A 12,500-nucleotide genomic window follows, 5' to 3' on the forward strand; every position below is an offset into this window, starting at 1 on the left:
AACGAAGTAATAATAGATAGATAAACCAATAGACAAATAAATAACAGATGGATGTTAAACATGTTAATGAATGAATAAATGGGGACAGTAAGCCACACTGACTCTTGTGGCAACGAAAACCTGCAACTGCCCACGATAAATGTCACTCCCCCCCCTCTCCCTCTCTCTCTCTCTCTCACTCTCTCTCTCTCTCTCTCTCTCTCTCTCTCTCTCTCCCTCTCTCTCTCTCTCTCACTCTCTCTCTCTCTCTCTCTCTCACTGTAACTTTCACTTTCAATCTCACTCTCACTCACTCTCACTCAATTACTCTCACTCCCTCCCTCACTCATTTTCACTCACTCCCATTCACTATCACTCTACTCACTCTCATTCTCTCTCTCTCATTCACTCTCACCCTCTCTCTCACTCTTTCTCTCACTTTCTCTCACCCTCTCTCTCCCAGTCACTCTCACTGTCAATCTCACTCTCACTGTCACTCTCACTGTCACTCTCACTCTCACTCTCACTGTCACTCTCTCTCTCTCTCTCACTCACTCACTCACTCTCTTACTCTCTCCCCGCCCTGCCATCTGTCGTTCAGATTCGGGTCGTTTTCGTCCCTTTCTCGAAATCGCGCTGCATTGCTTCCATTCTCGTTGTGGAGGAACCTTTTTTTTCTTAATTTTATTCTTTTTATGTCCATATTCCCTTCTCCTTGATATACCTATTCGTTTATTCATACATACTTGGTTATTAGTTTATTTATTCATCTATTTATTTATTTCGTTTTTAGTTTATTTTTATATTTGTATCTATCTTATTATTTTTATATATATTTTTAATTCAATATTTATCTATCTTATTTTTACGATAGACCCATTTCTACTGGCTGGAGTCTCCATGGCCCCCCTAAAGTCGAATAGAATCGCTTACAAAAAAAAAAAAAAAGAGTAAATAGATAAATAAACAAATAAATAAATAAATAGATAAATAGATAAATAAATAAATAAATAAATAAATAAATACATAAATAAATAAATAAATAAATAAATAAATAAATAAATAAATAAATAAATACAAAATAAAATAAAATTCGTGCCACCGTACTGAGCGGGCTACGCACTCCGGGCAATCTCCCCCGAGTTGCGTATTAAGCGTTGAACGATCCAGCGACTCCACAAGAACAGCCCCACCACTCAGCAGTTGCATACGAACGAACGACTGGCCCAAGATAAAAGCCGACAATTTGAGTAAGTGCCCTCCCCTTGCAGAGGAAGAGAGCAGAAGAGAAGTTTTATGCCATTTCTCTAAGGTGAAAAAATATTTTTGGATCCACTTCTGTCATCTCTTGCTCTTTCTGGTCTTTTCCTCCCCTCCCCCCTTCCTCCCCCCCTCCCCCGACCTCTTCAGTGTCCGTTCAAGCGCGCTTGCCCACAGGGAGCAAGGTGCTGGTACAATACAATCCGTAGCTACAACAACCACAGTCATTCCAACACACTTCACATGTACACTTCACATATACACTTCGCGTGTACACTTCAAGTGTACATATATGTACACATCGCATGTACACTTCACATGTACACTTCACATGTACACATCACATGTACACTTCACATGTTAACTACAGATGTACACTTCACATGTGCACTTCACATGTACACTTTACATGTACACCACACATGTACACCTTACATGTACACTTCACACGTACACCTCACATGTACACTTCACATGTACACTTCACATGTGCACTTCGCACTCTCCAAACTGCCTTACCAAACCGCATCAAATCACCGCGATGAAGTAAAACAGAGGGCAGCTACATCAGACCCGAGAGAACAACCGCGGAGTCCTATAGTGGACGCTTATGACTCGCTGTCTTTAGTTCTAATCTTTCATATTTCTTCACTGCCCTGGTTTGTCTTCCTTCCACGTGTTTTGCACCTTTTTCTGTATAATTTCCTTCGTTTACCAGCCTCCCGTCAGTCCAGTTTTCAAAAAGTATATACATTTGTGCAACCCCCAAAATATTTGGGTAATCGTATGCACACATGCATACTCATGAACCCATATATACATAAGACTCCACGGGGACAAATGTCGATTCTCGCACACATCCACGCGCGCGCACACACACACACACACACACACACACACACACACACACACACACACACACACACACACACACACACACACACACACACACACACACTCGATTGCTCGATGGTTAGAGTTCCCGGCCACCACTACGGCGGTCCGGGTTCGAATCCCGCCCAGGTCTGAGATAATTTCAGTATCACTGCACTGCGAGTCGTTACTCCAACTCTCGTGGGCGGGGAGTTGGGTGTGTGTGTATGCGTGTAAGGTCACAGCGTTACCCATAGATCGGTCATATATGAGCTCTGAGCTCTCATCCGGTAAGGTAATAGCTGCCAATCACAAGTCCAACACGTGATCGAAGACCAAGGTGAATCTCACACACACACATACACACACACACACACACACACACACACACACACACACACACACACACACACACACACACACACACACACACACACACACACCTGACCAAATGAAAACGCGGAATTACAAGTTTTCAAATACTATATCAACACCTTTCTATGTGCTTGTGGTTTGCCTTGACTGAATAAAATCAAGAAAAAAAATGTTTCCTGTGACTGATTGCAATCGTATAGCGGTAGTCAGAACAAAGGCACAAGTCGGTGATATATTTTTAATGTTAATAAGGGAAAGGTTAATTAACATCTGCACATGGTAGATGAGAACGATTTGTGTTAACTTGCACTCCAAGACCACCTGCACTCCCCATTTTTGGAACGATCTAGACTCTGCATGTCGCCACGTGGGCGTCATCCAGCACGGTAGGGATGAAAGATGAATGGAGAGACGTGGGGGTTTGGAGTGTCTGGGAGTGGTGGAATGGCTGTGGAGTGTCTGGGAGTGGTGGAATGGCTGTGGAGTGTCTGGGAGTGGTGGAATGGCTGTGGAGTGTCTGAGAGAGCTGGAATGGCTGTGGAGTGTCTGGGAGTGGTGGAATGCATGTGAGTGTCTGGGAGTGGTGGAATGACTGTGGAGTGTCTGGGAGTGGCGGAATTACTGGTATGGCTGTTTTGGGGCGTCTGGGAGTGGTGGAATGACTGTGGAGTGTCTAGGAGTGGTGGAATGGCCGTGGAGTGTCTAGGAGTGGTGGAATGGCCGTGGAGTGTCTGGGAGTGCTGGAATGGCTGTGGAGTGTCTGGGAGTGCTGGAATGGGTGTGGAGTGTCTGGGAGTGTCTGGAATGGCTGTGGCTGAAGCTCATGTGTGTAATCAGGTTGACCATGAGGAGCTTATTACGAAAGTCCTTTTCCTCTCCTCTAGAGATTCCACGAGTCTCATTTCGTTCTTGTTATTTCAAAGAAGAACATTTAATTAATGTTCTTAACCTTTGAATTGTCGTGAAAACAGTGTTGACCATTATATTTCGTCATGTAAAACATACCTCCTCACACTTATTCATTTCTAACCTCCATAAAGTCGACATCTGTAGCAAGCATTTGTTTTTACTTTTTTTTCAATGTTAGAGGCTGTGTTCCCACTGAAGTGAAATATATTTTGGAACTCGATGAACAACTGGCAAACAAATCAGCTTAGATTTCTTTAGTGCACAAATCTCAGGACGATTTTGTTTTTTATTCAATTCTTAGAAAGCTGTTTCATGGTTAGACTGATTCCAGGAATCCAGCCTCTGTTCGCCAAATGCGCTTATCCTGATTAACTTCGTTCGAAGAATGAGGGATGGATGCAGGTCTTGTAAACAGTTATTCCATACACTTTAAACCCACTACCAGAGAAATAATATCAGAAGTACAGGAGAACTGTATATTTCGACTACTATTTCCTGCTGAAGAGGACTAAAGATAGTAGTCGAAATATACAGTTTTCCTGTACTTCTGATATCATTTCTCCGATTGTGGGTTTAAAGTGTACATTTACAAATGTGTTATAACATTACAGTTTCCCAAAGAGTATTCCCATCAAACGCTTCCCTCAGTATTACACTATTCGTTTCCAAAACAGCTTCTGCAAACCTTGCCGATATTCATTTGGCCCACTGCTGCTTCCCCGCGGAAGCTTCTGCAACATCATACTCCCTCAGCTACCCGGATGGAGTCATTTTCAATTTTGTATTTCGTTTTTCACCTGTGCTCCCAAATGCCATTTCTCTTGCCATTTCTCTTTATCATTTTAGTCCATTGCTTGGCTCCTTGTGCGTTTGGTTTTTATCTATTTGGCACACACTGATAGAACGAGGTCGATTTTTTCATTTAGTTTTTCTACAAATCGCCTTTCTTTTGTTCCTACTACCAATCTCCTTATCCTAAGATTTTCTTGTCCATTGATTAAGAAATTAATGTGTTTAGTTTTTTCAGAATTTTCCTGTACCAAGTGTCTTATGTGAACGCATCTATCGACTGATTATTTGAAGCACACGAGTATGTTCATCTTATCCCTCGGTTAACAGATAAGCTTCACTCTTATGTCAAACTTTTAACGAGTTCTTTACTCTTGGGTAAAACCGCACATCTGCTAAAAATATAGATAAAAAAAAGGTATTACATGTCTTGTATTTCTATTGCCAATGTTTTAGATCTGATGCCCTTTGTTATCTGTGTTTCATTTTATATCTTTAAATCAAAGAATTTGTTTTATATATCTATCAGTTTTGGAATCATTCTTAATATGTCAGACCTCCATGGGATATAGAAGATAATAATTCTCCTTACTGTTCAGCTTTGTGAACGTGGTTAGATATTTCGAAATGTATAGACTGTCAAGGACTCGTTAAGAAATGAAATCTCTTTCGCCCATTGGTCAGTCTTTCTCGGGTGACGTCATGATCTTCAGCCTTAAACCTGTTGCACTTTTATTTGTGGAACAAAGTCAGTCCGCCTTGCAGGTAAACGAACAAAACTCTCGTCTATCTATCCTATCTATTTATTAACCTAAAAATCCTCTTCCCCCGTACAAGGGGGATAGCCAGCTAAGGCAAGCACCCATCCTTCACCCAACCCACGCCCATCCATTTATCTTAGCTCCTTGTGGATGAAAGGTCATCCTTCCCCCAGTCTGGGTCGGAGGCAAACTAAGGGAGAATTCTTGTGTTTGAGAAAGTATTAAATTTTGACGGCACATAACAATGAAAACTTCATCCCCTTATGAAGACACCACCAACCCACCTTAGCCCCCATCCAAACGCACGCAGACTTCCCTTCCTCCATTCTGGTCTCCCCCTAAGAGTTTTTAATCTACCCCCTTGTGGCCTGAGCGCCGTCGGTTTCATTCAAGATAGTTTTCAATCACTTCATATCGGGATATATCCCGTAGATCCTTAGGTACTCAACGTGGGGGGGGGGAGGAGGAGGAGGAGGAGGAGGAGGAGGAGGAGGAGAGGTGCAGAGGCCACAGACAGAAAACTAGTGGTAACCAATGAATGTCTGACGATTTGGATTGGTTCTGATATATTATTATTGTATCATATCATTATGTTATTATTATTGTTATTATTATTATTATTATTATTATTGTATTACTAATTATATTGTTTTATTATTATTATTATTAATTACATTGTTATATTGTTATTATTAATTATATTGTAATATTATTGTTATTATTAATCATATTGTTATTCTATTGTTATTATTAATTATATTGTTATATCATTATTATTATTATTACTTATATTATTATATTACTATTATTACATTGTTATATTAATATTATCATTATTATTATTATTATTATTATTATTATATTCATCTTTTCTTGGTGAAGGGAGGTCACTAAAGTCCTTAGGAGATTGACTGCATGATAACTATACAGTCAATAACGCCCCAGAAAGGCTGGCTAAGAACAAAAGATTTCATGCAGTTATGGGCTAACCATGCACACGGAATCCTCGTACCCAAAGCAGAGGCAAGATCGTCTTGTGGGAGTGATTCAGAATAAGAACGATTTTTCTTTCTTTTTGCAAAATATTTTTGGGGGCTGGGGTGGCTAGGATACGCATCGCGAATCAATAAAGGCGTTAATGGATGGTGTTAAAAAAAAACGCAATCTGGACAAGGTATCCGATTTGCGTTATTAAGTTTGACTCGTGTAATAGGTATGCCTTACATCATTATATCAGTAATGAAAGTGAGTGCTTCATTAGTAAGAGCAGTTCATCCAAGACTCCATTAGCTTCGTTTAAAGCCGATCATGTCGGCGGTACATTAATATAACAAAAGTTATGGCTATAAATAGATTGGTGGTTTGGTATACGGTGTTAAATATGTTACTAAATGAAAGAAGCCTGGATGGAAATGTATAAATAAACGAGGAGAGTTGGGGGGGCGGGGGAGGTAGTTACCATTTATCTTTCAGGCGCTTCCTTAACGGTATTTAATGATATGACCCTCAGAAGCCTTAGGATTCGGTGGATTTCGGAATAACTCGTATGCTATTTACATCCAAGCGTTTAAGATGAGGCAAAGAAGGTATTGTTCCAGGAATTGAGACAAGACAGAAACACACACACACACACACACACACACACACACACACACACACACACACACACACACACACACACACACACACGTACGTTCAGTGACGACCAAATGTGATATTATCGACTTGTTGAAATATACACGTCCCATAAAAAAGTAATCGTATAACCACTGAGATTACATAAGAACATATGAATGAAGGAGACTGCAAGAAACCATAAGGCTTACACTAGGCAGTCCAATGTCCATTACCATATGTCATTTCCATCCATAAAGTTGTCTAACCATTTCGGTGGGTAGACAAAGATGCGAGACTACGAAATGAATCATATGAGCTTATCTCCTTTCTTGCACCATTTAGGTTGATACAAATAGCCATAGATGTCAAAATATAAACGGACATGTTTTACGTTGTCATACAACATAAACCACTTTTTTTTTCATCAGTCGGGCGTAAGTCAAAAGGAAGCCAGAATACATTGTAAAGGAAAAACAATTGTGTCCATGTCATCATTAAAGTTTTAATGACAACTGTATAGTCTTCTTTTCCTGGCCTGTTGAAGTTTAATTTTCTTAATATTTTTCCCCACAGGTTTTTCTGCGGGAGAGTTTCCTTCCCCTCAATATAAACTCTTGCATCTTTTCTTGTCTTAGCTCGTTTGTTTCACTCAAATTTAATTTGGTCTATTTTTACCCAACACCGAAAGAAAGAGCAGTGAGGAAGAGTGTGGGTATATGATTTTCTCCCCGGTGGATCTCGGAACAAAGAAAGTGTTTGATTTTTGGTCCGCTCCTCAATGTGGTGACTACAATTTTGGTTAGTAATGAACACAGAACTGATGATATGGTTTAACGTCACAAACTCCCCCCACGCCTATCGGAGGGCTAGAACGGTGCCCCTCACAGAGGACTCGGTAGCGTGGAATTTAATGACCCATACCCTTGGTTCAACTTCGCCGGTGACAGGGTTCAAACCGCCATCCCCTCGACCTTTGCCGCAAGTAACGACGCCTTAACCCGCTCAGCCAGCTAGCTTCCAGTAATGCATGGGTTACGGAGCAAGACTTTGTCAATTATGCTGCATCTTGTGCAGGATTTATGGACGTTTTAGTACCAGCGGTCGTGTCACAGCGATAAAACCACAGAGGTGGTATATGAGAGGTTAAGAGGAAATGAAAACCAAAGGATAGTAAATTAAAAGTGATCTTTTTTTTTTAGTGGTGTCCTATCGTTAAAGAATGCAACGAGGCTACGTCCAGTTGGAATGTACCTAAATTTCCAGAAACAGTTCCTACAGAAAACTCATGCATTCAACACCCCATCCGGGGGTCACCTAGGAGAACCCGCCGTCGGGGTGGCAACACACGATCTCGAGCCAGGTACTTACGTAGGTTATCATGGGCAGGTTCCAGGCAGCGGCGACGAGGGCCTCGTTGTTGCAGTGGTCGTCCGGGCCGATGAAGGCGAGGACGCCCTTCTCCAACATGGCCGTCATGCGCCTGATAGAGAGGGCCGCCAGCGCCTCGACGCGGCTGTTCCCTACGTCAGCTGCCTCGAAGACCAATCGACGGCCCGGAAGGAGATGCGTGCTGTTATTGACGACCTCAACCGCCAGAGGGAGTGCCCCAAGAGCCAGCTGGAAAAAGTAGAGGTAGAAGATAAAATTTGATTTAATTTACATATGTACATACATACATGTATCAAAGGCTTTTCCCCCCTTACACGGGGGTAGCCAAAAAGAAAAAGGCATAGAAACCACTCCCACCCATTCCATTTCCTATATATTCCACTCCCCGCCACCCTCCTCCCTCCCTCTCATCTTGGCACCTCCTGGATGACAGGTCATCCCTGCATCCTGTCCACTGCCCTGGGGATTTTTTCTTTTGTTTATTCAGAAAGGGTCGTGAGCAGAGGTAGGAGAGAATAAATGTTTATTCCGGTCACATATGCAAGATAATCTTTTATCAGTTCATAAAGGGCGATGAAAAAATGCCACATACATACATATCAATAAAACTGACTTCGATCTTACAAAAAGAAAAAAAATGGAAATAGTTGTCAGAGATTCCATAGCACGTCACCTATAAGGCAACTGTCTGATAAATCTAAGTTGTTATTGGTCTAGATATAAGGAAAAGAAAGGGAATGCACAAATAAAAATAACCGATTACGAATATCCCTTTTTGTGTTAATCTGTTGTGCGGACTGACGTCAAGCAAATGAAGCTGTCTGAGACCTAACCTTGTTGACCCAAAGTCTCAATGGAACTCGAATACACGCGGCATATTGAAGCTCCGCCGCAGTGTTCAGTTCTGGCATAATCACCAAAACCAATTGATGGAGTCCCTTTCATCTCCGTGAATTGGAACACTTCTATTGCCTCTTGATGACACGTTGAATCAAAGAAATGCACCAAAATAACTCCAGAGAAATCAAAAGAGAAACAAAACGTAGTGTAACGTCACTGCAAGTCCATGAAAGATCTACGCATATACAGGAACTTTGAAAAATCAAAGAGATCGATTACTTTGAAGCCTCTTCTAGTCACATTTCCGATATTCCAGCCGCATCGACTCTCACATATTTGATTCGGCTTTCTTGTCAGTCCAGTGTAGCACTGGTCTCGCAAATCCTCGAGAGAGTCAGGAACAAATCTAAATATATTCATTCTGCTATGAATTCACGATTTCTTTTATGAATAAACAATTTATGATTCTCCCGCATCGTTATATTTCAGGAATACATCAAAATACGTTCACTCTGGTATGAATCTATTATTTCCTTTACGAATAAGTAATTTAGTATTTCTATATATCTATATTCCCAGATATTTTGACCCAAGAGTTTAATATTTAATCTACATTTGGCTACCTCCCTTATAAGGGGGGAAAAAGCCTTTGGTATATGTATGTATGTATATTTGGAGATAGATTCTTTGGCAGGGTGGGTATCAGATGTCCAGGAAAATGTCGTAAGGCTTCTTATTTCAGGTCAATTTCAGCTCTACGAGCCCTATGTACAGCTTGATAGAAAATGGCTGTGATTCTGGGGAAAGCTGTAGCTTTCAGGAGGGAATGAGCTTCAGGTGCTGGGCACCTCAGAAGAACCAAGTAACCTCCTAGATGAGCTTGCTAATGACCGACATTCAAGGGGCATTGCCTTCGCGTCCATCTTCACCTCGACCTTGAATTAATTACTTAGGTATTCTGCACTAGTTCCTCGAACAATGAGACAACTTTTGAGGTCTTTTCTGGTTTAAAATAGAGTTGATTTTAGGCAGATGAAGGGATAGGTTCTGTCATGGAAGACGCAGACTATGACAGGCCATCCAATAACGATTCCAAGACCGGACAAAAAGGAGAGTTGTTATTACAAGACCAGTTAAACGATGGTGTCAAATGAACGCTACTTGATGTTCTAAAAGACCTTCCTAAAACCCTACTTACATTGGTATACAGTATCTCTCTTTAAAAGGCGGAGAGTTCGCCATCAAACAGATTTCTCACTTGAGTCGCCAGACACCATGTTTGTGAAGCATAAACGTGTTAATCCTTTGAAGTGCTGGATTATTAAAGTGGCGGATTTATAGCGAGACGACGAGAGGATGAGCTTGGGTTTCCTTTGGTAAATGTAGTTATGACCCGACTCAGGTAGAGGAACAGGCCAAATGACCAGAAGGATCAGACTGGTGGCCCTAATTGACCTGACCCGACCACAGAAGGCTATATTTAGAATGAACATGTACCGAAAAAAGGAACGCATAGCTAATCGTGAACCTGAAGGCTTCTGAGAGGATAATGAAATTAGCCCAGAGGAATAGACGCAACAGGGTCTATCTCACAATCGAGATGGACGGGAAAAGGAAATTCTGTTTTGTCTGGATGGGTGTACAATACAATGAAGATTGATTTCCTGCGCAGAAGTGAAGGCTTTGGGGGTGTTAAAGGAATTTCTACTCGTGTGGTGAGGGTTTTGAAAACAGATAGAGGAACACACTGGAACCACGAACAGGTACTTGAGCCTACAAGAACGGAGAAATATAAATAAAACAAAGAAAAAGAAAATAGATAAAAAATCACAAAAAGTAAAGAGAAAAATGAGAAGAAAAAACAATCTTTGAAAAAAAATAGATGAATGGCTATTATACTTAAATTCAGTTTCATATTCACTTGCTTTCCGCTGTTTTCAAACTTAATTACACAATTCTGAAACCTCTACACAAACGCCATTTTCAAAATTGAAACGGCACATTGTACCAATTGCCTTAATGGTCTAACATCTTTTGGTTTAATTACCTTCATAGACATCTAAGTACTTTCGACTTAGCTTGTTCAAAGGTTACACAGGTTACAACACAGATTAATTACTCCAGTTAATATTACATGCGTGTGTGTATGTATGTGTGTGAGTGTGTGTGTGTGTCATGCATCATGTGTTGGACTTGTGATCGACAGCTATTGCCCTCCCGGATGAGAGCTCAAACCTCATATATTGCCTTGACCTTACACACACGCACGCACGCACACACACACACACACACACACACACACACACACACACACACACACACACACACACACACACACACACACACACCTCTCATGGCGCTGTGGTTAGAGCTCTGGCCTGCCACTACGGAGGTCCGGGTTCGACCCTCGCCCGGGGCTGAAATACTATCAGTATCGCAGCGCTGAGGGGTGTTACTCCAACTCTCGTGGGCGGGGAGTTGGGTGTGTGTGTGTGTGTGCAAGGTCATATCATTACCCATAGATCGGACCTACGAGCTCTGAGCTCTCTTCCAGGAGGGAAATAGCTGTCGATCACGAGTCCAACACGTGATCCAAAGATCAAGTGAATACACACACACACACACGCATTCACGCGTGCACAAGCACATTCACGCACGGGCACACACACATGGAGTGTATGTATGTGTTTGCGTTCATATGTGGGGAAGGGAGGAAGGGTGGGGGAGGAGGAAGTGGAGGGAAGATGGAGCATGGAGAGGGAAGAGAGTAGTATTAATAGTTAACGGTCTCCACTGGCCGGCCGACCGACCTTATGTTCAAAGTAAATACGGACGATTTTCCTTCTGTGACTTTGTCTTTGGTACCGGCAGATTTAGCAATATTCTAAAATTCCCGCAAACTGTTACCCTGTATAAGAGTTTCACTGGTTTGAATATATACTATAGAGTTTAGCACGAATGTTTCAGTCAGTTGCAGGAATTTCCTTGATCACAGTATGTCTGAAATAACCCCAAATGTATTCAAAACTAGTTTCCTGCTAACATTGCTGTATTGTTGTGATGTAATTCAATTACATTTGAATTCGCCAAAAATATTATTACTCATTATTTAATCGTTACTTCTTGCATACAACAAAACTTGAAGATACTAATTAACGAAGTGTTCATCCAGTTTATTATGTGTTCATCATAACATCCATTTTAAATAGTGTAACAGTGTTTAAGTCTTGAAATACGAAAAGCCGCTAATTAGCCATTCCATTGTCTCTAGATAACTCGATTGAATTCAAATGTGTGTAGTTTTGGCAACATTTCATCTTTATATTCCTTATATTTCACAAACGGAAGAGACAATATATTAAATGGCAACTTCGATTTCGCCACAGTTACAGTCGATATGACGTCACTGTCGTGTCAACGGTCACCAGAGACAGAAAATTGGATTGATTGGCGTTTTTTGTTACTATTCGACAAATAACAACATTCACATTGATTATTTTCTTACCTGATATCCCTGAAGAGTTGTGGGAAGCGATGTATTTACAAACACAAATTTCGAGAAATCACTCAACAAGTTCAAACAATACACAGTCCCACTGCACTGACCACTTCTACTGGAAATGTCGACAATATTCAGGACAAAATCGAAGCAAACTTAATTTAGTGCACTAATTTACCGCAAACTATATATATCCCATAAAGGTAAAT

The 12,500-nt window shown here is 41.1% G+C and overlaps 1 protein-coding gene across 3 annotated transcripts in view; it reads right to left on the reverse strand.

Annotated features, from left to right (window-relative positions):
* The window catches only part of LOC143034509 (guanylate cyclase 32E-like), a 379,982-nt gene that overhangs the window by 362,606 nt on the left and 4,876 nt on the right, over positions 1 to 12,500 (reverse strand). For all 3 annotated transcript variants that reach the window (XM_076200651.1, XM_076200649.1, XM_076200650.1), the window contains exon 2: positions 7,932 to 8,180. In XM_076200651.1, coding sequence (XP_076056766.1) covers positions 7,932 to 8,180 — 249 coding nt within the window. The remainder of the gene's footprint in view (positions 1 to 7,931; positions 8,181 to 12,500) is intronic.

Source organism: Oratosquilla oratoria, chromosome 17 (genome assembly GCF_046742065.1).
Source record: "Oratosquilla oratoria isolate Oo_2021 chromosome 17, ASM4674206v1, whole genome shotgun sequence".
Lineage (NCBI taxonomy): Eukaryota > Metazoa > Arthropoda > Malacostraca > Stomatopoda > Squillidae > Oratosquilla > Oratosquilla oratoria.